At 57.9% G+C, this 26,516-nt stretch overlaps 1 protein-coding gene across 1 annotated transcript in view; it reads right to left on the bottom strand.

Moving 5' to 3' along the window:
* Window positions 1-9,065: 9,065 nt before the first annotated feature.
* LOC144490432 (uncharacterized) overlaps window positions 9,066-26,516 on the bottom strand; it is a 21,528-nt gene continuing 4,077 nt past the window's right edge. The window contains exon 2 of the mRNA XM_078208174.1: window positions 9,066-10,045. Coding sequence (XP_078064300.1) covers window positions 9,809-10,045 — 237 coding nt within the window. The 3' untranslated portion in view covers window positions 9,066-9,808. The remainder of the gene's footprint in view (window positions 10,046-26,516) is intronic.

The raw sequence follows: 26,516 nt of genomic DNA, 5'->3' as shown, positions 1-26,516 counted from the left end.
ATAAAGTTAACACTGCAATGTAGTTACTGTGAAAATCCCCTAGTCGCCACACTCCGGCGCCTGTTCGGGTAACACTGAGGGAGAATTTAGCACCAAACCTGCACGTCTTTCAGACTGTGGGAGGAAACCGGAGCACCCGGAGGAAACCCACGCAGACATGGGGAGAACGTGCAGACTCCGCACAGACAGTGACCCGAGCCGGGAATCGAACCCGGGTCCCTGGCGCTGTGAGGCAGCAGTGCTAACCCACTGTGCCACCCATAAGGAATTAAGGGTTATGGTGAGCGGGCGGGTAAGTGGAGCTGAGTCCACGAAAAGTTCAGCCATGATCTTATTGAATGGCGGAGCAGGTTCGAGGGGCCAGATGGCTGACTCCTGCTCCTAGTTCTTATGTTCTTGTATCCTTTCTTGAGATAAGGAGGCCAAAGCTGCACACAATGTTCTGAAGACTGTGGAGGAACAGAGAGATCTTGGGGTCCATATCCACAGATCTCTGAAGGTTGCCACTCAAGTGGATAGAGCTGTGAAGAAGGCCTATAGCGTGTTAGCTTTTATTAACAGGGGGTTGGAGTTTAAGAGCCGTGGGGTTATGCTGCAACTGTACAGGACCTTGGTGAGACCACATTTGGAATATTGTGTGCAGTTCTGGTCACCTCACTATAAGAAGGATGTGGAAGCGCTGGAAAGAGTGCAGAGGAGATTTACCAGGATGCTGCCTGGTTTGGAGGGTAGGTCTGATGAGGAAAGGTTGAGGGAGCTAGGGCTGTTCTCTCTGTGGAGCGGAGGAGGCTGAGGGGAGACTTAATAGAGGTTTATAAAATGATGAAGGGGATAGATAGAGTGAACGTTCAAAGACTATTTCCTCGGGTGGATGGAGCTATTACAAGGGGGCATAACTATAGGGTTCGTGGTGGGAGATATAGGAAGGATATCAGAGGTAGGTTCTTTACGCAGAGAGTGGTTGGGGTGTGGAATGGACTGCCTGCAGTGATAGTGGAGTCAGACACTTTAGGAACATTTAAGCGGTTATTGGATAGGGACATGGAGCACACCAGGATGATAGGGAGTGGGATAGCTTGATCTTGGTTTCAGATAAAGCTCGGCACAACATTGTGGGCCGAAGGGCCTGTTCTGTGCTGGACTGTTCTATGTTCTATAATACTCCAGGTGTGGCCTCACCAAGGCCCTGGAAAATTGCAACAAAGCATCCCTGTTCCTGCACTCAAAACCTCTCGCAATGAAGGCCAAGTTATCACCTGCCTTCCTCACTGCTTGCTCGACCTGCAATGCTTACCTTCAGCGACTGATGCACTGGGACATCCAGATCCCTCTGTATGTCAACAGTTTCCCAATCTGTCAGCATTTAACAGCGGGGGGGGGGGGGGGGGGGGGGCGGGGTGTTGGGCACAGAATGTTAAAATAAATCCAAGGCAGGACGATGGGGGTGAGGGGAAGTTACACCAGGACACGGCTTAACCTCACAACAGAGGGAACAGTCATCCTCCACTATCTACCCCTCAAAAACTCTGCGGGAGGCGGGGAGAGGGGAGGAGTTGTGTGTGGGAGGCGGGGGGGAGTGGGGAGGAGTTGTGTGCGGGAGGCGGGGAGAGGGGAGGAGTTGTGTGCGGGAGGCGGGGAGAGGGGAGGAGTTGTGTGCGGGAGGCGGGGGGAGAGGGGAGGAGTTGTGTGCGGGAGGCGGGGGGGGAGGAGTTGTGTGCGGGAGGCGGGGAGAGGGGAGGAGTTGTGTGCGGGAAGCGGGGAGAGGGGAGGAGTTGTGTGCGGGAAGCGGGGAGAGGGGAGGAGTTGTGTGCGGGAGGCGGGGAGAGGGGGGGAGTTGTGTGTGGGAAGCGGGGAGAGGGGAGGAGTTGTGTGCGGGAGGCAGGGAGAGGGGAGGAGTTGTGTGCGGGAGGCGGGGGGGGAGGAGTTGTGTGCGGGAGGCGGGGAGAGGGGAGGGGTTGCGTGCGGGAGGCGGGGAGAGGGGAGGAGTTGTGTGCGGGAGGCGGGGAGAGGGGAGGAGTTGTGTGCGGGAGGCGGGGAGAGGGGAGGAGTTGTGTGCGGGAGGCGGGGAGAGGGGAGGAGTTGTGTGCGGGAGGCGGGGAGAGGGGAGGAGTTGTGTGTGGGAAGCGGGGAGAGGGGAGGAGTTGTGTGCGGGAGGCGGGGAGAGGGGAGGAGTTGTGTGCGGGAGGCGGGGAGAGGGGAGGAGTTGTGTGCGGGAGGCGGGGAGAGGGGAGGAGTTGTGTGCGGGAGGCGGGGAGAGGGGGGAGTTGTGTGCGGGAGGCGGGGAGAGGGGAGGAGTTGTGTGCGGGAGGCGGGGAGAGGGGGGGAGTTGTGTGCGGGAGGCGGGGAGAGGGGAGGAGTTGTGTGCGGGAGGCGGGGAGAGGGGGGGAGTTGTGTGCGGGAGGCGGGGAGAGGGGAGGAGTTCTGTGCGTGTGCAGGTGGCGGGGGGGGGGGAGGCGGGGGTGGACAAGTAAGCGGGCAATAGAAAACTTCAGCTCCGCGTTGAGAGGGATATAAGATCCCGACGGGACTGGACGGGCTCAATGCGGGAAGGATATTCCCAATCTTGGGGAAGTCCAGAACTGAGGGTCACAGCCGAAGAATAAGGGGTACGCCATTGAGGACCAAGATGAGGGAGATCTTCTTCACAGAGTCATTGAATTCTCTGTAGAATCCCTACAGCGCAAGAAGAAGGCCATTCGGCCCATCGAGCCGACACCGGCCCCAATCCCACACTGCCTATCCCCGTAACCCCATGTATTTACCCTGCTAATCCACCTGACCTGCACATCTTTGGACACTAAGGGACAATTTAGCATGGCCAATCCACTTAACCTGCACATCTTTGGACACTAAGGGACAATTTAGCATGGCCAATCCACCTAACTCACACATCTTTGGACACTAAGGGACAATTTAGCACGGCCAATCCACCTAACCTGCACATCTTTGGACACTAAGGGACAATTTAGCATGGCCAATCCACCTAACTCACACATCTTTGGACACTAAGGGACAATTTAGCACGGCCAATCCACCTAACCTGCACATCTTTGGACACTAAGGGGACATTTAGCATGGCCAATCCACCTAACCTGCACATCTTTGGACACTAAGGGGCAATTTACCATGGCCAATCCACCTAACCTACACATCTTTGGACACTAAGGGACAATTTAGCACGGCCAATCCACCCAACTCGCACATCTTTGGACACTAGGGTGCAATTTAGCATGGCCAATCCGCCTAACCTGCACATAGTTGGACGCGAAGGGGCAATTTAGCATGGCCAATCCACCTAACCTACACATCTTTGGACACTAAGGGACAATTTAGCATGGCCAATCCACCTAACCTACACATCTTGGGACACTGAGATGCAATATAGAATGTCCAATCTGCCGAACCTACACATCTTTTGGACTGTGGGCAGAAACCGGAGCACCCGGAGGAAACCCACGCAGACACGAGGAGAATGTGCAAACTCCACACAGACAGTGACCTGAGGCCGGAATTGAACCCAGGTCCCTGGAGCTGTGAAGCAGCAGCGCTAACCACTGTGCTACCCGTGCTGCATGTTGTCATCACGCAAACCAGCCTCCCATCCATTGACTCTGTCTACACTTCCCGCTGCCTCGGGAAAAGCAGCCGGCATAATTAAGGACCCGTCACACCCCAGACATTCTCTCTTCCACCTTCTTCCTTCGGGAAAAAGATACAAAAGTCTGAGGTCACGCACCGACCGACTCAAGAACAGCTTCTTCCCTGCTGCTGCTGTCAGACTTTTGAATGGACCGACCTCGCGTTAAGTTGATCTTTCTCTACACCCGAGCTATGACTGTAACACTACATTCTGCACCCTCTCCTTTCCTTCTCCATGAACGGTATGCTTTGTCTGTATAGTGCGCAAGAAACAATACTTTTCACTGTATCCCAATACATGTGACAATAACAAATCAAATCAAATCTAAGAAAGGTTTGAAATTTGGATAACGGTTCTTCATTCCCGCCTCCTCCAGGTTAGGACGTTCCTCTGACGTCCCAGTCTGTTGGCGACTGTCAAGTATTGACTCACTCCGTGCTCCCTCGGTGATTCCAGCCGTCTCTGAGACGGCTGCCTCAGACCGGGATTCTCCTGCCCCCTGGTGGCTGGCCTCTTCCCAGAGTCACCGGCACTCCGGAGATGGTGTCTCGCTGCCCCCTGGTGGCCTCTTCCCAGAGTCACCGGCACTCCGGAGATGGTGTCTCGCTGCCCCCTGGTGGCCTCTTCCCAGAGTCACCGGCACTCCGGAGATGGTGTCTCGCTGCCCCCTGGTGGAGTCGGGCGCAGAGCTCAGGGAAGGTGGGGGTGCGGGGGCGGGGGGGAGGGGGGAGGGGGGGGGAGGCGACGGGGAGGGGGTGGGGGGAGTGGCGGGGGGGGGAAGGAGGCGAGTGCAGGTCCAACAGCATCGGGAATCTCCACGCCATCCAGGACAAGGCAGCCCCCGCACGATCGGCACCCCATCCACAAACATCCACTCCCTCCAGCTCCGCGAGGCGCTGTGTTTCCCGCCCCCTCCCCCGGGTCCTGTCTCACCAGCCAGGGGGAACAGCTAATCTACAGGGCGGCACGGTAGCACAGTGGGTTAGCACTGCTCCCTCATAGGGCCAGGGGCCCGGGTTCGATTCCCGGCTCGGGTCACTGTCTGTGCGGAGTCTCTCTGTGTCTGCGTGGGTTTCCACCGGGTGCTCCGGTTTCCTCCCACAGTCCGAAAGACGTGCTGGTTAGGGTGGATTGGCCGTGCTAAATTGCCCCTTAGTGTCCAAAGATGTGTAGGTCAGATGGATGTGAGCCTCACATCTGTGGTGGGTAAATTGTTGGAATGTATTTTGAGAGACAGGATCTACAGACATTTAGAGACGCAAGGACTGATCAGGGACAGTCAGTATGGCTTTGTGAGTGGAAAATCATGTCTCACAAATTTGACTGAGTTTTTTGAAGGGGTAACCAAGAAGGTAGATGAGGGCAGTGCAGTTGATGTTGTCCACATGGACTTTAGCAAGGCCTTTGACAAGGTACCGCATGGTAGGTTGTTGCATGAAGTTAAATCTCACGGGATCCAGGGTGAGGTATCTAAATAGACACAAAATTGGCTTCTTGACAGAAGCCAGAGGGTGGTTGTAGAGAGTTGTTTTTCAAACTGGAGGCCTGTGACCAGCGGTGTGCCTCAGGGATCAGTGCTGGGTCCACTGTTATTTGTCATTTATATTAATGATTTGGATGAGAATACAGGAGGCATGGTTAGTAAGTTTGCAGATGACACCAAGATTGGTGGCATAGGGGACAGTGAGAAAGGTTATCTCCGATTGCAATGGGATCTTGATCAATTGGGCCAGTGGGCTGACGAATGGCAAATGGAGTTTAATTTAGATAAATGCGAGGTGATGCATTTTGGTAGATTGAACCAGGGCAGGACTTACTCAGTTAATGGTAGGGCGTTGGGGAGAGTGACAGAACAAAGAGATCTAGGGGTACAGGTTCATAGCTCCTTGAATGTGGAGTCACAGGTGGACAGAGTGGTGAAGAAGGCATTCGGCATGCTTGGTTTCATTGGTCAGAACATTGAATACAGGAGTTGGGACGTCTTGTTAAAGTTGTACAAGACATTGGTAAGGCCACACTTGGAATACCGTGTACAGTTCTATCACCCTATTATAGAAAGGATATTATTAAACTGGAAAGAATGCAGAAAAGATTTACTAGGATGCTACCGGGACTTGATGGATTGAGTTATAAGGAGAGACTGGATAGACTGGGACTTTTTTCTCTGGAGCGTAGGAGGCTGAGGGGTGATCTTATAGAGGTCTATAAAATAATGAGGGGCACAGATCAGCTAGATAGTCAACATCTTTTCCCAAAGGTAGGGGAGAATAAAACTAGAGGTTTAAGGTGAGAGGGGAGAGATACAGAAGTGTCCAAAAGGGCAATTTTTTCACACAGAGGGTGGTGAGTGTCTGGAACGAGCTGCCAGAGGTAGTAGTAGAGGCGGGTACAATTTTGTCTTTTAAAACGCATTTAGACAGTTACATGGGTAAGATGGGTACAGAGGGATATGGGCCGAATGCAGGCAATTGGGATTAGTTGAGGGGTTTTTGAAAAAAAGGAACGGCATGGACAAGTTGGGCCGAAGGGCCTGTTTCCATGTTGTAAACCTCTCTGACTCTATGATTAGCCATGCTAAATTGCCCCTTACTGTCAAATGATGTGTAGGTTAGGTGGATTGGCCATGCTAAATTTTCCCTTAGCGTCCAAAGATGTGCAGGTTAGGTGGATTGGCCATGCTAAATTGCCCCTTACTGTCAAATGATGTGTAGGTTAGGTGGATTGGCCATGCTAAATTGTCCCTTAGTGTCTAAAGATTTGATTTGATTTGATTTATTATTATCACATGCATTGGTGGACAGTGAAAAGTATTGTTTCTTGCGCGCTATACAGACAAAGCATAGCGTTCATAGAGAAGGAAAGGAGAGAGTGCAGAATGTAGTGTTACAGTTATAGCTAGGGTGTAGAGAAAGATCAACTTAGTGCGAGGTCGGTCCATTCAAAAGTCTGACAGCAGCAGGGAAGAAGCTGTTCTTGAGTCGGTCGGTACGTGACCTCAGACTTTTGTATCTTTTGTTCTGTTGACATTGAGGGAGAGATTATTGTTGCTGCACCAGTTCACCAGATTCTCTATCTCATTCCTGTCTCTGTCTCGTCATTGTTTGAGATCTAACCCACTAAGTTTTAAGTTTATTTTTGAGTTTCAGTTTATTTGTTAATGTCACAAGTCAGTTTACATTAACACTGCAATGAAGTTACTGTGAAAATCCCCTGGTCGCCACACTCCGGCGCCTGTTCGGGTTACACTGAGGGAGAATGTAGCACAGCCAATGCACCCTAACCAGCACGTCTTTTGGACTGTGGGAGGAAACCGGAGCACCCGGAGGAAACCCACGCAGACACGGGGAGAATGTGCAGATTCCGCACAGACCCAAGCCGGGAATCGAACCTGGGTCCCTGGCGCTGTGAGGCAGCGGCGCTAACCACTGTGCCACCATGCTGCCCTTACGGTGGTGTCGTCGGCGAACTTGACAATCGAGTTGGAGAGGAATTTGGCCGCACAGTCAGAGGTGTATAAGGAGTATAGTCGGGGGCTGAGAACACAGCCTTGTGGGGCACCGGTGTTGAGGATGATCGTGGAGGAGGTGTTGTTGCCTATCCTTACTGACTGTGGTCTGTGGGTGAGGAAGTTCAGGATCCAGTCCCAGACGGAGGAGCCGAGGCCCTGGCCATGAGGTTTGAGGTGAGTTTTAAGTAAGGTTTAGAGGGACATGGCTAAACAAAGGCAAATAGGACTAGTTCAGTTCAGGCAACCTGGTTGGTATGGGCAAGTTGGGCTGAAGGGCTTGTTTCTATGCTGTATATCTCTCTGGCTCTATGACTTTGCTCTGATTTGATTTATTATTGTCAGATGTATTAACATACAGTGAAAAGTATTGTTTCTTGTGCGCTATATAAGCATACCGTTCATAGAGAAGGAAAGGAGAGCGTGCAGAATGAGTACAATATGAAGGGAAAGACTCTTTGTACTATAGAGGATCAGAAGGACCTTGGGGTCCGGGTCCCTAGGACTCTGAAATCGGCCCCGCAGGTGGAGGAGGTGGTTAAGAAGGCGTATGGTGTGCTGGCCTTTATCAATCGAGGGATTGAGTTTAGGAGTCCGGGGATAATGATGCAGCTATATAAGACCCTCGTCAGACCCCACTTGGAGTACTGTGCTCAGTTTTGGTCGCCTCATTACAGGAAGGATGTGGAAATGATTGAAAGGGTGCAGAGAAGATTTACAAGGATGTTGCCTGGATTGAGTGGCATGCCTTATGAGGATAGGCTGAGGGAGCTCGGTCTTTTCTCCTTGGAGAGACGTAGGATGAGAGGAAACCTAATAGAGGTATATAAGATGTTGAGAGGCATAGATCGGGTGGACTCTCAGAGGCTTTTTCCCAGGGTGGAAATGGCTGCTATGAGAGGACACAGGTTTAAGGTGCTGGGGGGGGTAGGTACAGGGGAAATGTTAGGGGGAAGTTTTTCACACAGAGGGTGGTGGGCGAGTGGAATCGGCTGCCGTCAGTGGTGGTGGAGGCAAACTCAATAGGGTCTTTTAAGAGACTCCTGGATGAGTACATGGGACTTAATAGGATGGAGAGTTATAGGTAGGCCTAGAAGGTCGGGATATGTTCGGCACAACTTGTGGGGCCGAAGGGCCTGTTTTGTGCTGTAGTTTTTCTATGTTTCTAATGCAGTGTTACACTCATAGCCAGGGTGTAGAGAAAGATCAACTTAATGTGTGGGATATTCACTGGAGTTTGGAAGAGTGAGAGGGGATCTGATAGAAACTTATAAAATTCTAACAGGGTTAGACAGGGTAGATTTAGAAAGAAGGTTCCCAATGGTGAGGGGAGTCTGGAACTCGGGGTCATAGTTTGAGGAAAACCATTTAGGACTGAGATGAGGAGACATTTCTTCACCCAGAGAGTGGCGGATGTGTGGAATTCACTCCCACAGAAAGTAGTTGAGGTAGGTCCATTCAAAAGTCTGACAGCAGCAGGGAAGAAGCTGTTCCTGAGTCGGTTGGTACGTGACCTCAGACTTTTGTATCCTTTTCCCAACGGAAGAAGGTGGGAGAGAGTATGTCCGGGGTGCGTGGGGTCCTTAATTATGCTGGCTGCTTTTCCCCGAGGCAGCGGGAAGTGTCGACAGAGTCAATGGATGGGAGGCTGGTTTGCGTGATGAATTGGGCTACATTCACGACCCTTTTGTAGTTCCTTGCGGTCTTGGGCAGAGCAGGAGCCCCAGACCAAGCTGTGATACAACCAGAAAGAATGCTTTCTCTGGGGCATCTGTAAAAGTTGGTGAGAGTCGTAGCTGACATGCCAAATTTCCTTAGTCTTCTGAGGAAGTAGAGGCGTTGGTGGGGCTTTCTTAACTATAGTGTCGGCGTGGGGGGGACCAGGACAGGTTGTTGCGAACACACACACTCACACAGAATGAAAATTTCAGTGAATTACTCGACTGTAATAGTTTTATGTTTCAATATTTTGATAAACCTTAACAACAGAGAACGATTCGAAGACAAAACACCCCAAACATCCCAGGAAGTAATAATACAGGAGATAATAAATGAAAAAAGAGCAAGGGAGTGAAATGTGCGAATGTTTCAAAAGGTCCAGCACGGGGTTAGATACAGAGTAAAGCTCCCTCTACACTGTCCCCATCAAACACTCCCAGGACAGGTACAGCACGGGGTTAGATACAGAGTAAAGCTCCCTCTACACTGTCCCCATCAAACACTCCCAGGACAGGTACAGCACGGGGTTAGATACAGAGTAAAGCTCCCTCTACACTGTCCCCATCAAACACTCCCAGGACAGGTACAGCACGGGGTTAGATACAGAGTAAAGCTCCCTCTAAACTGTCCCCATCAAACACTCCCAGGACAGGTACAGCACGGGGTTAGATACAGAGTAAAGCTCCCTCGACACTGTCCCCATCAAACACTCCCAGGACAGGTACAGCACGGGGTTAGATACAGAGTAAAGCTCCCTCTACACTGTCCCCCTATCAAACACTCACAGGACAGGTACAGCACGGGGTTAGATACAGAGTAAAGCTCCCTCTACACTGTCCCCCATCAAACACTCCCAGGACAGGTACAGCACGGGGTTAGATACAGAGTAAAGCTCCCTCTACACTGTACCCATCAAACACTCCCAGGACAGGTACAGCACGGGGTTAGATACACAGTGACGCTAAGTGTGGTGGAAGGTGTGATGGATCTTCTCTCTCTATTGGCAAGCCTGTGTTCAGTTGACTGATCCGAGCCAAGATGGTCTCCTTCTCGACCTTCCACTCCTGCTCCGTCAGATCCTGTGGGTCGCGTTGAAGAATCAGCTTGTAGATCTCATTGACTCGACGCTCATCAAAGGCCTTTTTCGCCACCAGACACTGGGAGGAAAGTGGCTGCCAATTCTGTCAGAAACAGGGGGAATGAGAGTCGGGATGGAGAATGAGGGAACGGTCACCGTATCACACAGAGCAACCGCAGTGAGGGGATATCAGAGGGACAGAGAGAGGGAGAGGGACACAGAGAGTCAGAGACAGGGAGACAGGGAGAGAGACAGGGAGAGAGACAGAGAGAGAGAGACAGAGAGAGAGTGACAGGGAGCGAGGGAGAGACAGGGAGAGAGGGAGAGGGAAAGACAGAGCGAGAGAGGCAGAGAGAGAGAGAGACAAAAAGAGAGACAATGAGAGAGGGAGAGGGAGAGACAGAGAGAGAGAGAGAGAGAGAGACAGGGAGAGAGGGACAGGGAGAGACAGAGCGAGAGAGGCAGAGAGAGAGAGAGTCAAAAAGAGAGACAATGAGAGACAGAGAGAGAGAGAGAGACAGAGACAGAGAGAGACAGAGAGAGAGAGAGACAGAGAGAGAGATAGAGAGACACAGACAGAGGGAGAGAGACAGAGAGAGAAAGAGACAGAGAGAGAGAGAGAGAGACAGAGAGGGAGAGAGACAGAGAGAGAGGTAGAGAGAGAAAGAGAGGGAGAGAGATAGAGAGAAAGAGAGAGAGAGAGAGATAGAGAGAAAGAGAGAGAGAGAGATAGAGACAGAGAGAGATAGAGGGACAGAGATAGAGGGACAGAGAGAGTGGGAGAGAGAGAGATGGAGACAGAGAGAGGCAGAGAGAGACAGACAGAGAGAGAGAGAGACAGAGACAGACAGACAGAGAGAGAGAGAGATAGAGAGGGAGAGAGACACAGAGGGCGAGAGACAGAGAGAGAGAGAGAGATAGAGAGAGACAGAGAGAGAGAGACAGAGAGGGAGACAGAGAGAGAGAGAGACAGAGAGAGAGAGACAGAGAGAGACAGAGAGAGAGAGAGAGACAGAGAGACAGAGAGAGACAGAGAGAGAGACAGAGAGAGACAGAGAGAGAGAGAGAGAGAGAGACAGAGAGAGACGGAGACAGAGAGAGACAGAGAGACAGAGAGAGAGACAGAGAGGGAGAGAGAGAATGAGGGCGAGAGAGAGACAGAGATAGAGAGAGACAGAGAGAGACAGAGAGAGAGAGAGACGGAGACAGAGAGACAGACAGACAGAGAGAGACAGACAGACAGAGAGAGACAGAGAGAGAGAGAGACAGAGATACAGAGAGGCAGAGAGAGAGAGAGAGACTGTGGTGAACCACTGTTGGTTCCCACCAGGTAGTGCTGAGCCAGTGTCTGGCCAGTACTATGAGTCTGTAGATATGTTACTGTTGGGGTTAGGGTTGGGCTGTTCTACCTGTTAATATAGTTGTTATGGTACACCCCAGTTGGCTCCGCCCCCTGGGAGAGGTATAAAGGTCACTGCTCTGCCTGGTGACCCTTTAGACTGGGATCGTATACTGTATATAGTAGCTCTGTTATTGTTGGCAATAAAAGCCGTTATTTCCCGGGTACATCCTGCCTCCCGGTGATTTATCGCGCATCAATTTTATTGCCAACAAGTAAATTCTTTTTTTTGAAAAAAAACCAAAAGAAAACATGGAGCAAATGCTTAAACCCGAACGGCTTACGTTGGACCCACGTGCGGCGGGAGCGTCGAACACTTTCGACCACTGGTTGAAGTGTTTCCAGGATTACCTCGACGCCTCCACAGCGGTCACCGACGACGCCGACAGACTCCGGGTCCTCCACCGAGGGTAAGCGACGCTGTATACTTAGCGATCCGTGGGGCCACCGACTACAAAGGGGCCCTCGAGCTTCTCAAGAAGCGATACAACAAACCGCCGAATGAGATCCATGCTCGATACCTTCTAGCCACTCGACGGCGGCAGCCCGGCGAAACGACGGAACAGTACGCGTGCGAGCTTCAACAGCTAGCCAGAGCCTGCAACTGCAAGGCAGTGTCGGCAGACCAGTACATGAGTGACCTAGTTCGAGATGCGTTCGTGGCGGGAATCGGCTCGTCGTACATCCGCCTTCGGCTGTTGGAGCAAGGTAACCTCGATCTCACTAAAACCATAGAGTTAGCTGACGCTCTAGAAACGGCCTCCAAAAGTCTGGCGATGTACCCCGACGACCGCGTGGAGACAGTGTGGCAGGGGCAGTCTCAGACCCCACTTCATTCAGCGGGACCGATAAACTGCGCGATTGTGTTCCCAGCCTCGGACCTGACGACGGCAGCAGCTCCAGGTGGCCCGCGGTGTTACTTCTGTGGGGGGGTGAAACACCCTCGGCAGCGATGTCCAGCTAAAGCGGTGTTGTGCTCCGCCTGCGGCAAGAAGGGGCACTATTCCAAAGTATGCCGGACCAAACCTCCATCCAAGAACAGCAATGCGGCGTGTGACTCCCCGGAGCCGGCCTCCTTGTCTTCTGCGTCTTCAAGGTCTTCTGCCACGTGCGATTCCAGGACGTCGCCATTCCGAACGACGGAGTCGCAAGACACGTGCGACCTGCAGGTGCCGCAGGTTTTGGCGCCATTGTCCACGTGCGACCTATGGGGGCAGCCATCTTGGTCGGCACCGACCGCGAATGACCAGCAGGGGTCATCATCAACCATCTCAGCTGCCTGCAGTTGCACCCACGAACCAACGGTGGCGTCGATCATCCTGGACCAGGCCAAGCCTCACAGACTCGACAAGTCCATGATGGACATACAGGTAAACAGACGCCAGATTTATTGTTTGTTTGACAGCGGGAGCACGGAGAGCTTCATTCACCCGGACACCGTGAAGCGGTGTGGTCTCCAGATTCGGACTGTCAAGCAGACAATTTCGATGGCGTCAAGGTCCCGGTCTGTCACCGTGCTAGGGAGCTGCGTGGTCAATCTGACGGTGCAGGGCACGGTTTACGAGAACTTCAGGCTCCTTGTGTTACCGCACCTTTGCCCGCCGATACTCCTAGGACTAGATTTAATGGTCCACTTGAAGAGTGTAACCCTGCAGTACGATGGGCCACTCCCTCCACTTTCAGTGGGAGACCCGCAGCCTCTAAATTGCCCAACGCGCTCCACATGTAGTATCTCAACGCTTAGGATTACCACACCCTCCCTATTCCAGAATCTCGTGCCAGGCTGCAAGCCCATCGCAACAAAAAGCAGGCGTTACAGCGCTGATGATCGGATCTTCATTCGATCTGAAGTTCAGCGGCTCCTCAAGGAAGGGATCATCCAACCTAGCGCTAGTCCATGGAGAGCGCAAGTCGTGGTGGTTAAGAATGGGAACAAACCCCGGATGGTCATAGACTATAGTCAGACCATTAACAGATACACGCAGCTGGATGCGTATCCCCTCCCGCGCATATCTGACATGGTCAACCAGATTGCGCAGTACCGGGTGTTCTTCACCATAGACCTCAAGTCTGCCTACCACCAACTCCCCATTCGCCCAGAGGACCGACAATACACGGCCTTTGAGGCGGATGGTCGCCTGTACCATTTTTTAAGGGTTCCTTTTGGTGTCACAAATGGGGTCTCGGTCTTCCAGCGTGCTATGGACCGAATGGTGGACCACAACGGGCTGCGGGCTACCTTCCCGTACCTGGATAACGTCACCATCTGTGGCCACGACCAGCAGGACCATGATGCCAACCTTCTTAGATTCTTACGCACTGCATCTCGCCTGAATCTGACCTACAACAGGGAGAAGTGTGTATTTCGCACGCGCCGCCTAGCTATCCTCGGATACGTGGTGGAAAACGGGGTCCTTGGCCCTGATCCAGACCGTATGCGTCCCCTCCTCGAACTCCCCCTGCCCACTAGCATCAAAGCACTGAGAAGATGTTTAGGCTTCTTCTCATACTATGCACAGTGGGTTCCCAATTACGCGGACAAAGCCCGTCCGCTCATCAAGTCTACCTCTTTTCCCCTAGCACCAGAGGCTCGCTTAGCCTTTGCAAGAATAAAAGCCGACATCGCGAAAGCCACGATGCACGCTATCGATGAGTCCATCCCCTTCCAGGTGGAGAGTGATGCATCTGATTTCGCCCTGGCCGCCACACTTAACCAGGCGGGCAGGCCTGTCGCCTTTTTCTCTCGCACCCTCCAAGGCCCTGAAATTCGACATTCTGCGGTGGAAAAAGAGGCCCAGGCCATTGTGGAGGCCGTTCGGCATTGGCGCCATTACTTGGCGGGAAAACGGTTCACTCTGCTCACGGACCAGCGGTCCGTGGCGTTCATGTTCAACAACACGTTACGGGGTAAGATCAAGAATGATAAAATCTTGAGGTGGAGAATCGAACTCTCCACCTACAATTATGATATCATGTACCGTCCAGGGAAGCTCAACGAGCCCTCGGATGCCCTGTCGCGTGGAACATGCGCTAGTATGCAGGAGAATCGATTGCAGGCTCTCCACAATGACCTCTGCCATCCGGGGGTCACTCGGCTCTACCACTTCATAAAAGCCCGGAATCTACCCTACTCGGTGGAGGATGTCAGGTCCATAACCAGAAGCTGCCGGGTATGCGCGGAATGCAAACCGCACTTCTACCGACCTGACAGGGCACACCTCATTAAGGCCACTCGTTCCTTCGAAAGACTGAGTGTGGACTTTAAGGGCCCCCTTCCCTCGACAGATCGGAATGTGTACTTCCTCAATGTGGTTGATGAGTACTCACGATTCCCCTTTGTCATTCCCTGTTCTGATATGACCGCTGCCACGGTTATCAAGGTGATCTTTTCACCCTGTTCGGTTACCCCTGTTATATCCACAGCGACAGGGGCTCGTCGTTCATGAGCGACGACTTGAGGCAATACCTGCCCTCATATGGGATTGCCTCTAGTCGAACCACGAGCTACAACCCAAGGGGTAACAGACAGGTTGAACGAGAGAATGCTACAGTCTGGAAGGCTGTCTTACTGGCGTTGAGGTCTAAAGGTCTTCCAGTCTCCCGTTGGCAAGAGGTACTCCCTGATGCGCTCCACTCCATACGCTCACTCCTGTGTACGGCAACCAACGCTACCCCACATGAGCGGATGTTTACCTTCCCTAGGAAGTCTTCCTCTGGGACCTCACTGCTGTCTTGGTTGACGTACTCAGGACCTGTCCTCCTGCGGCGGCATGTTAGGGCCCGCAAGTCCGACCCTTTGGTTGAACAGGTCCATCTCCTCCACGCCAACCCTCAGTATGCTTACGTGGCATCATAGAATCATAGAATCATAGAAACCCTACAGTACAGAAAGAGGCCATTCGGCCCATCGAGTCTGCACCGACCACAATCCCACCCAGACCCTACTCCCACACCCCTACATATTTTACCCACTAATCCCTCTAACCTACGCATCTCAGGACACTAAGGGGCAATTTTTTTAACATGGCCAATCAACCTAACCTGCACATCTTTGGACTGTGGAGGAAACCGGAGCACCCGGAGGAAACCCACGCAGACATGAGGAGAATGTGCAAACTCCACACAGACAGTGACCCAAGCCGGGAATCGAACCCAGGTCCCTGGAGCTGTGAAGCAGCAGTGCTAACCCACTGTGCTACCGTGCCGCCCCTAACCACTGTGCCACCGTGCCGCCCCTAACCACTGTGCTACCGTGCCGCCCTAACCACTGTGCTACCGTGCCGCCCCTAACCCACTGTGCCACCGTGCCGCCCCTAACCACTGTGCTACCGTGCCGCCCTAACCACTGTGCTACCGTGCCGCCCCTAACCACTGTGCCACCGTGCCGCCCCTAACCACTGTGCCACCGTGCCGCCCTAACCACTGTGCTACCGTGCCGCCCCTAACCACTGTGCCACCGTGCCGCCCCTAACCACTGTGCTACCGTGCCGCCCCTAACCACTGTGCCACCGTGCCGCCCCTAACCACTGTGCCACCGTGCCGCCCCTAACCACTGTGCTACCGTGCCGCCCAAACCACTGTGCTACCGTGCCGCCCCTAACCACTGTGCTACCGTGCCGCCCCTAACCACTGTGCCACCGTGCCGCCCCTAACCACTGTGCTACCGTGCCGCCCCTAACCACTGTGCTACCGTGCCGCCCCTAACCACTGTGCTACCGTGCCGCCCCTAACCACTGTGCCACCGTGCCGCCCTAACCACTGTGCTACCGTGCCGCCCCTAACCACTGTGCTACCGTGCTGCCCCTAACCACTGTGCCACCGTGCTGCCCCTAACCACTGTGCCACCGTGCCGCCCCTAACCACTGTGCTACCGTGCCGCCCCTAACCACTGTGCTACCGTGCCGCCCCTAACCACTGTGCTACCGTGCCGCCCCTAACCACTGTGCCACCGTGCCGCCCCTAACCACTGTGCTACCGTGCCGCCCCTAACCACTGTGCTACCGTGCCGCCCCTAACCACTGTGCTACCGTGCCGCCCCTAACCACTGTGCCACCGTGCCGCCCCTAACCACTGTGCTACCGTGCCGCCCCTAACCACTGTGCTACCGTGCCGCCCCTAACCACTGTGCTACCGTGCCGCCCTAACCACTGTGCTACCGTGCCGCCCCTAACCACTGTGCTACCGTGCCGCCCCTAACCACTGTGCCACCGTGCCGCCCCTAACCACTGTGCCACCGTGCCGCCCCTAACCACTGTGCTACCGTGCCGCCCCTAACCACTGTGCCACCGTGCCGCCCCTAACCACTGTGCTACCGTGCCGCCCCTAACCACTGTGCTACCGTGCCGCCCCTATCCACTGTGCCACCGTGCCGCCCCTAACCACTGTGCTACCGTGCCGCCCCTAACCACTGTGCTACCGTGCCGCCCCTAACCACTGTGCTACCGTGCCGCCCCTAACCACTGTGCTACCGTGCCGCCCCTAACCACTGTGCTACCGTGCCGCCCCTAACCACTGTGCTACCGTGCTGCCCCTAACCACTGTGCCACCGTGCTGCCCCTAACCACTGTGCCACCGTGCCGCCCCTAACCACTGTGCCACCGTGCTGCCCCTAACCACTGTGCCACCGTGCCGCCCCTAACCACTGTGCCACCGTGCTGCCCCTAACCACTGTGCCACCGTGCCGCCCCTAACCACTGTGCTACCGTGCCGCCCCTAACCACTGTGCTACCGTGCCGCCCCTAACCACTGTGCCACCGTGCTGCCCCTAACCACTGTGCCACCGTGCCGCCCCTAACCACTGTGCTACCGTGCCGCCCTAACCACTGTGCCACCGCGCTGCCCTAACCACTGTGCCACCGTGCCGCCCCTAACCACTGTGCTACCGTGCCGCCCCTAACCACTGTGCTACCGTGCCGTCCCTAACCACTGTGCTACCGTGCCGCCCCTAACCACTGTGCCACCGTGCCGCCCTAACCACTGTGCTACCGTGCCGCCCTAACCACTGTGCTACCGTGCCGCCCCTAACCACTGTGCTACCGTGCCGCCCCTAACCACTGTGCTACCGTGCCGCCCCTAACCACTGTGCTACCGTGCCGCCCCTAACCACTGTGCTACCGTGCCGCCCCTAACCACTGTGCCACCGTGCCGCCCTAACCACTGTGCTACCGTGCCGCCCTAACCACTGTGCTACCGTGCCGCCCTAACCACTGTGCTACCGTGCCGCCCTAACCACTGTGCTACCGTGCCGCCCCTAACCACTGTGCTACCGTGCCGCCCCTAACCACTGTGCTACCGTGCCGCCCCTAACCACTGTGCTACCGTGCCGCCCCTAACCACTGTGCTACCGTGCCGCCCCTAACCACTGTGCTACCGTGCCGCCCTAACCACTGTGCTACCGTGCCGCCCCTAACCACTGTGCTACCGTGCCGCCCCTAACCACTGTGCTACCGTGCCGCCCCTAACCACTGTGCTACCGTGCCGCCCCTAACCACTGTGCTACCGTGCCGCCCCTAACCACTGTGCTACCGTGCCGCCCCTAACCACTGTGCTACCGTGCCGCCCCTAACCACTGTGCTACCGTGCCGCCCTAACCACTGTGCTACCGTGCCGCCCCTAACCACTGTGCTACCGTGCCGCCCCTAACCACTGTGCTACCGTGCCGCCCCTAACCACTGTGCTACCGTGCCGCCCCTAACCACTGTGCTACCGTGCCGCCCCTAACCACTGTGCCACCGTGCCGCCCCTAACCACTGTGCCACCGTGCCGCCCCTAACCACTGTGCTACCGTGCCGCCCCTAACCACTGTGCCACCGTGCCGCCCCTAACCACTGTGCTACCGTGCTGCCCTAACCACTGTGCTACCGTGCCGCCCCTAACCACTGTGCCACCGTGCTGCCCTAACCACTGTGCTACCGTGCTGCCCTAACCACTGTGCTACCGTGCTGCCCCTAACCACTGTGCTACCGTGCCGCCCCTAACCACTGTGCTACCGTGCCGCCCCTAACCACTGTGCTACCGTGCCGCCCCTAACCACTGTGCTACCGTGCTGCCCCTAACCACTGTGCCACCGTGCCGCCCCTAACCACTGTGCTACCGTGCCGCCCCTAACCACTGTGCTACCGTGCCGCCCCTAACCACTGTGCTACCGTGCCGCCCCTAACCACTGTGCTACCGTGCCGCCCCTAACCACTGTGCTACCGTGCCGCCCCTAACCACTGTGCTACCGTGCCGCCCCTAACCACTGTGCTACCGTGCCGCCCCTAACCACTGTGCTACCGTGCCGCCCCTAACCACTGTGCTACCGTGCCGCCCCTAACCACTGTGCTACCGTGCCGCCCCTAACCACTGTGCTACCGTGCCGCCCTAACCACTGTGCCACCGTGCCGCCCTAACCACTGTGCTACCGTGCCGCCCCTAACCACTGTGCTACCGTGCCGCCCCTAACCACTGTGCTACCGTGCCGCCCCTAACCACTGTGCTACCGTGCCGCCCCTAACCACTGTGCCACCGTGCCGCCCTAACCACTGTGCCACCGTGCCGCCCCTAACCACTGTGCTACCGTGCCGCCCCTAACCACTGTGCTACCGTGCTGCCCTAACCACTGTGCCACCGTGCCGCCCCTAACCACTGTGCTACCGTGCCGCCCCTAACCACTGTGCTACCGTGCTGCCCTAACCACTGTGCTACCGTGCTGCCCTAACCACTGTGCTACCGTGCCGCCCCTAACCACTGTGCTACCGTGCTGCCCTAACCACTGTGCCACCGTGCCGCCCCTAACCACTGTGCTACCGTGCTGCCCTAACCACTGTGCTACCGTGCTGCCCTAACCACTGTGCTACCGTGCCGCCCTAACCACTGTGTCACCGTGCCGCCCCTAACCACTGTGCTACCGTGCCGCCCTAACCACTGTGCCACCGTGCCGCCCCTAACCACTGTGCTACCGTGCCGCCCCTAACCACTGTGCTACCGTGCCGCCCCTAACCACTGTGCCACCGTGCCGCCCCTAACCACTGTGCTACCGTGCCGCCCCTAACCACTGTGCTACCGTGCCGCCCCTAACCACTGTGTTACCGTGCCGCCCCTAACCACTGTGCTACCGTGCCGCCCCTAACCACTGTGCTACCGTGCCGCCCCTAACCACTGTGCTACCGTGCCGCCCCTAACCACTGTGCTACCGTGCCGCCCCTAACCACTGTGCTACCGTGCCGCCCCTAACCACTGTGCCACCGTGCCGCCCCTAACCACTGTGCTACCGTGCCGCCCCTAACCACTGTGCCACCGTGCCGCCCCTAACCACTGTGCTACCGTGCCGCCCCTAACCACTGTGCCACCGTGCCGCCCCTAACCACTGTGCCACCGTGCTGCCCCTAACCACTGTGCCACCGTGCCGCCCCTAACCACTGTGCTACCGTGCCGCCCCTAACCACTGTGCTACCGTGCTGCCCTTAACCACTGTGCTACCGTGCCGCCCCTAACCACTGTGCTACCGTGCCGCCCTAACCACTGTGCTACCGTGCCGCCCCTAACCACTGTGCTACCGTGCCGCCCCTAACCACTGTGCTACCGTGCCGCCCCTAACCACTGTGCTACCGTGCCGCCCCTAACCACTGTGCTACCGTGCCGCCCCTAACCACTGTGCTACCGTGCCGCCCCTAACCACTGTGCTACCGTGCCGCCCCTAACCACTGTGCCACCGTGCCGCCCCTAACCACTGTGCTACCGTGCCGCCCCTAACCACTGTGCTACCGTGCCGCCCCTAACCACTGTGCCACCGTGCCGCCCCTAACCACTGTGCCACCGTGCCGCCCCTAACCACTGTGCTACCGTGCCGCCCCTAACCACTGTGCTACCGTGCCGCCCCTAACCACTGTGCCACCGTGCCGCCCTAACCACTGTGCTACCGTGCCGCCCCTAACCACTGTGCCACCGTGCCGCCCCTAACCACTGTGCTACCGTGCCGCCCCTAACCACTGTGCCACCGTGCCGCCCCTAACCACTGTGCTACCGTGCCGCCCCTAACCACTGTGCTACCGTGCCGCCCTAACCACTGTGCTACCGTGCCGCCCTAACCACTGTGCTACCGTGCCGCCCTAACCACTGTGCTACCGTGCCGCCCCTAACCACTGTGCTACCGTGCCGCCCCTAACCACTGTGCTACCGTGCCGCCCCTAACCACTGTGCCACCGTGCCGCCCCTAACCACTGTGCTACCGTGCCGCCCCTAACCACTGTGCCACCGTGCCGCCCCCAACCACTGTGCCACCGTGCCGCCCCTAACCACTGTGCTACCGTGCCGCCCCTAACCACTGTGCTACCGTGCCGCCCCTAACCACTGTGCTACCGTGCCGCCCCTAACCACTGTGCCACCGTGCCGCCCCCAACCACTGTGCCACCGTGCCGCCCCTAACCACTGTGCTACCGTGCCGCCCCTAACCACTGTGCTACCGTGCTGCCCCTAACCACTGTGCTACCGTGCCGCCCCTAACCACTGTGCCACCGTGCCGCCCCTAACCACTGTGCCACCGTGCCGCCCCTAACCACTGTGCTACCGTGCCGCCCCTAACCACTGTGTTACCGTGCCGCCCCTAACCACTGTGCTACCGTGCCGCCCTAACCACTGTGCCACCGTGCCGCCCCTAACCACTGTGCTACCGTGCCGCCCCTAACCACTGTGCTACCGTGCCGCCCCTAACCACTGTGCTACCGTGCCGCCCCTAACCACTGTGCTACCGTGCCGCCCCTAACCACTGTGCTACCGTGCCGCCCCTAACCACTGTGCCACCGTGCCGCCCCTAACCACTGTGCTACCGTGCCGCCCCTAACCACTGTGCCACCGTGCCGCCCTAACCACTGTGCTACCGTGCCGCCCCTAACCACTGTGCTACCGTGCCGCCCCTAACCACTGTGCCACCGTGACTGTGCGCCCTAACCACTGTGCTACCGTGCCGCCCCTAACCACTGTGCCACCGTGCCGCCCTAACCACTGTGCTACCGTGCTGCCCTAACCACTGTGCTACCGTGCCGCCCTAACCACTGTGCTACCGTGCCGCCCCTAACCACTGTGCTACCGTGCCGCCCCTAACCACTGCGCTACCGTGCTGCCCCTAACCACTGTGCTACCGTGCTGCCCTAACCACTGTGCCACCGTGCCGCCCTAACCACTGTGCTACCGTGCCGCCCCTAACCACTGTGCTACCGTGCCGCCCCTAACCACTGTGCTACCGTGCCGCCCCTAACCACTGTGCTACCGTGCCGCCCCTAACCACTGTGCTACCGTGCCGCCCCTAACCACTGTGCTACCGTGCCGCCCCTAACCACTGTGCTACCGTGCCGCCCCTAACCACTGTGCCACCGTGCCGCCCCTAACCACTGTGCTACCGTGCCGCCCCTAACCACTGTGCTACCGTGCCGCCCCTAACCACTGTGCCACCGTGCCGCCCCTAACCACTGTGCTACCGTGCCGCCCCTAACCACTGTGCTACCGTGCCGCCCCTAACCACTGTGCCACCGTGCCGCCCCTAACCACTGTGCCACCGTGCCGCCCCTAACCACTGTGCTACCGTGCCGCCCCTAACCACTGTGCTACCGTGCCGCCCCTAACCACTGTGCCACCGTGCCGCCCTAACCACTGTGCTACCGTGCCGCCCCTAACCACTGTGCCACCGTGCCGCCCCTAACCACTGTGCTACCGTGCCGCCCCTAACCACTGTGCCACCGTGCCGCCCCTAACCACTGTGCTACCGTGCCGCCCTAACCACTGTGCTACCGTGCCGCCCTAACCACTGTGCTACCGTGCCGCCCTAACCACTGTGCTACCGTGCCGCCCCTAACCACTGTGCTACCGTGCCGCCCCTAACCACTGTGCTACCGTGCCGCCCCTAACCACTGTGCTACCGTGCCGCCCCTAACCACTGTGCCACCGTGCCGCCCCCAACCACTGTGCCACCGTGCCGCCCCTAACCACTGTGCTACCGTGCCGCCCCTAACCACTGTGCTACCGTGCCGCCCCTAACCACTGTGCTACCGTGCCGCCCCTAACCACTGTGCCACCGTGCCGCCCCCAACCACTGTGCCACCGTGCCGCCCCTAACCACTGTGCTACCGTGCCGCCCCTAACCACTGTGCTACCGTGCTGCCCCTAACCACTGTGCTACCGTGCCGCCCCTAACCACTGTGCCACCGTGCCGCCCCTAACCACTGTGCCACCGTGCCGCCCCTAACCACTGTGCTACCGTGCCGCCCCTAACCACTGTGTTACCGTGCCGCCCCTAACCACTGTGCTACCGTGCCGCCCTAACCACTGTGCCACCGTGCCGCCCCTAACCACTGTGCTACCGTGCCGCCCCTAACCACTGTGCTACCGTGCCGCCCCTAACCACTGTGCTACCGTGCCGCCCCTAACCACTGTGCTACCGTGCCGCCCCTAACCACTGTGCTACCGTGCCGCCCCTAACCACTGTGCCACCGTGCCGCCCCTAACCACTGTGCTACCGTGCCGCCCCTAACCACTGTGCCACCGTGCCGCCCTAACCACTGTGCTACCGTGCCGCCCCTAACCACTGTGCTACCCGTGCCGCCCCTAACCACTGTGCCACCGTGCCGCCCTAACCACTGTGCTACCGTGCCGCCCCTAACCACTGTGCCACCGTGCCGCCCTAACCACTGTGCTACCGTGCTGCCCTAACCACTGTGCTACCGTGCCGCCCCTAACCACTGTGCTACCGTGCCGCCCCTAACCACTGTGCTACCGTGCCGCCCCTAACCACTGTGCTACCGTGCTGCCCTAACCACTGTGCTACCGTGCTGCCCTAACCACTGTGCCACCGTGCCGCCCTAACCACTGTGCTACCGTGCCGCCCCTAACCACTGTGCTACCGTGCCGCCCCTAACCACTGTGCCACCGTGCCGCCCTAACCACTGTGCCACCGTGCCGCCCCTAACCACTGTGCCACCGTGCCGCCCCTAACCACTGTGCCACCGTGCCGCCCCTAACCACTGTGCCACCGTGCCGCCCCTAACCACTGTGCCACCGTGCCGCCCCTAACCACTGTGCTACCGTGCCGCCCCTAACCACTGTGCTACCGTGCCGCCCCTAACCACTGTGCTACCGTGCTGCCCCTAACCACTGTGCCACCGTGCCGCCCTAACCACTGTGCTACCGTGCCGCCCTAACCACTGTGCTACCGTGCCGCCCTAACCACTGTGCCACCGTGCCGCCCCTAACCACTGTGCTACCGTGCGCCCCTAACCACTGTGCCACCGTGCCGCCCCTAACCACTGTGCTACCGTGCGCCCTAACCACTACTGTGCCACCGTGCCGCCCCTAACCACTGTGCTACCGTGCTGCCCTAACCACTGTGCTACCGTGCTGCCCTAACCACTGTGCCACCGTGCCGCCCCTAACCACTGTGCTACCGTGCTGCCCTAACCACTGTGCTACCGTGCCGCCCCTAACCACTGTGCTACCGTGCCGCCCCTAACCACTGTGCTACCGTGCTGCCCTAACCACTGTGCCACCGTGCCGCCCCTAACCACTGTGCTACCGTGCCGCCCTAACCACTGTGCTACCGTGCCGCCCCTAACCACTGTGCCACCGTGCCGCCCTAACCACTGTGCTACCGTGCTGCCCCTAACCACTGTGCTACCGTGCTGCCCCTAACCACTGTGCTACCGTGCTGCCCCTAACCACTGTGCCACCGTGCCGCCCTAACCACTGTGCTACCGTGCCGCCCTAACCACTGTGCTACCGTGCCGCCCCTAACCACTGTGCTACCGTGCTGCCCTAACCACTGTGCTACCGTGCCGCCCCTAACCACTGTGCTACCGTGCCGCCCCTAACCACTGTGCTACCGTGCTGCCCCTAACCACTGTGCTACCGTGCTGCCCCTAACCACTGTGCTACCGTGCCGCCCCTAACCACTGTGCTACCGTGCCGCCCCTAACCACTGTGCTACCGTGCTGCCCCTAACCACTGTGCTACCGTGCGCCCCTAACCACTGTGCTACCGTGCCGCCCCTAACCACTGTGCTACCGTGCCGCCCCTAACCACTGTGCTACCGTGCTGCCCTAACCACTGTGCTACCGTGCCGCCCCTAACCACTGTGCTACCGTGCTGCCCTAACCACTGTGCCACCGTGCCGCCCCTAACCACTGTGCTACCGTGCCGCCCTAACCACTGTGCTACCGTGCTGCCCCTAACCACTGTGCTACCGTGCTGCCCCTAACCACTGTGCTACCGTGCCGCCCCTAACCACTGTGCTACCGTGCCGCCCCTAACCACTGTGCTACCGTGCTGCCCCTAACCACTGTGCTACCGTGCCGCCCCTAACCACTGTGCTACCGTGCCGCCCCTAACCACTGTGCTACCGTGCCGCCCCTAACCACTGTGCTCCCGTGCCGCCCCTAACCACTGTGCTACCGTGCTGCCCCTAACCACTGTGCTACCGTGCCGCCCCTAACCACTGTGCTACCGTGCTGCCCTAACCACTGTGCCACCGTGCCGCCCCTAACCACTGTGCTACCGTGCCGCCCTAACCACTGTGCCACCGTGCCGCCCCTAACCACTGTGCTACCGTGCCGCCCCTAACCACTGTGCTACCGTGCCGCCCCTAACCACTGTGCCACCGTGCCGCCCCTAACCACTGTGCTACCGTGCCGCCCCTAACCACTGTGCTACCGTGCCGCCCCTAACCACTGTGCTACCGTGCCGCCCCTAACCACTGTGCTACCGTGCCGCCCCTAACCACTGTGTCACCGTGCCGCCCCTAACCACTGTGCTACCGTGCCGCCCCTAACCACTGTGCTACCGTGCCGCCCCTAACCACTGTGCTACCGTGCCGCCCCTAACCACTGTGCTACCGTGCCGCCCCTAACCACTGTGCTACCGTGCCGCCCTAACCACTGTGCTACCGTGCCGCCCCTAACCACTGTGCTACCGTGCCGCCCCTAACCACTGTGCTACCGTGCCGCCCTAACCACTGTGCTACCGTGCCGCCCCTAACCACTGTGCTACCGTGCCGCCCTAACCACTGTGCTACCGTGCCGCCCCTAACCACTGTGCCACCGTGCCGCCCTAACCACTGTGCTACCGTGCCGCCCCTAACCACTGTGCTACCGTGCCGGCCCTAACCACTGTGCTACCGTGCCGCCCCTAACCACTGTGCTACCGTGCCGCCCCTAACCACTGTGCTACCGTCCGCCCCTAACCACTGTGCTACCGTGCCGCCCCTAACCACTGTGCTACCGTGCCGCCCCTAACCACTGTGCCACCGTGCCGCCCCTAACCACTGTGCTACCGTGCCGCCCCTAACCACTGTGCTACCGTGCTGCCCTTAACCACTGTGCTACCGTGCCGCCCCTAACCACTGTGCTACCGTGCCGCCCCTAACCACTGTGCCTACCGTGCCGCCCCTAACCACTGTGCCACCGTGCCGCCCCTAACCACTGTGCCACCGTGCCGCCCCTAACCACTGTGCTACCGTGCCGCCCCTAACCACTGTGCTACCGTGCTGCCCCTAACCACTGTGCTACCGTGCTGCCCCTAACCACTGTGCCACCGTGCCGCCCCTAACCACTGTGCTACCGTGCCGCCCCTAACCACTGTGCTACCGTGCCGCCCCTAACCACTGTGCCACCGTGCTGCCCCTAACCACTGTGCCACCGTGCCGCCCCTAACCACTGTGCTACCGTGCCGCCCCTAACCACTGTGCTACCGTGCCGCCCCTAACCACTGTGCTACCGTGCCGCCCTAACCACTGTGCTACCGTGCCGCCCCTAACCACTGTGCTACCGTGCCGCCCCTAACCACTGTGCTACCGTGCCGCCCTAACCACTGTGCCACCGTGCCGCCCCTAACCACTGTGCTACCGTGCCGCCCCTAACCACTGTGCTACCGTGCCGCCCCTAACCACTGTGCTACCGTGCCGCCCCTAACCACTGTGCCACCGTGCCGCCCTAACCACTGTGCTACCGTGCCGCCCCTAACCACTGTGCTACCGTGCCGCCCCTAACCACTGTGCTACCGTGCCGCCCCTAACCACTGTGCTACCGTGCCGCCCCTAACCACTGTGCTACCGTGCCGCCCCTAACCACTGTGCTACCGTGCCGCCCCTAACCACTGTGCTACCGTGCTGCCCTTAACCACTGTGCTACCGTGCCGCCCCTAACCACTGTGCTAC

This window comes from Mustelus asterias, unplaced genomic scaffold (genome assembly GCF_964213995.1).
Source record: "Mustelus asterias unplaced genomic scaffold, sMusAst1.hap1.1 HAP1_SCAFFOLD_3268, whole genome shotgun sequence".
NCBI classification, from domain to species: domain Eukaryota; kingdom Metazoa; phylum Chordata; class Chondrichthyes; order Carcharhiniformes; family Triakidae; genus Mustelus; species Mustelus asterias.
This window is presented reverse-complemented; position numbering and strand designations above follow the sequence as displayed.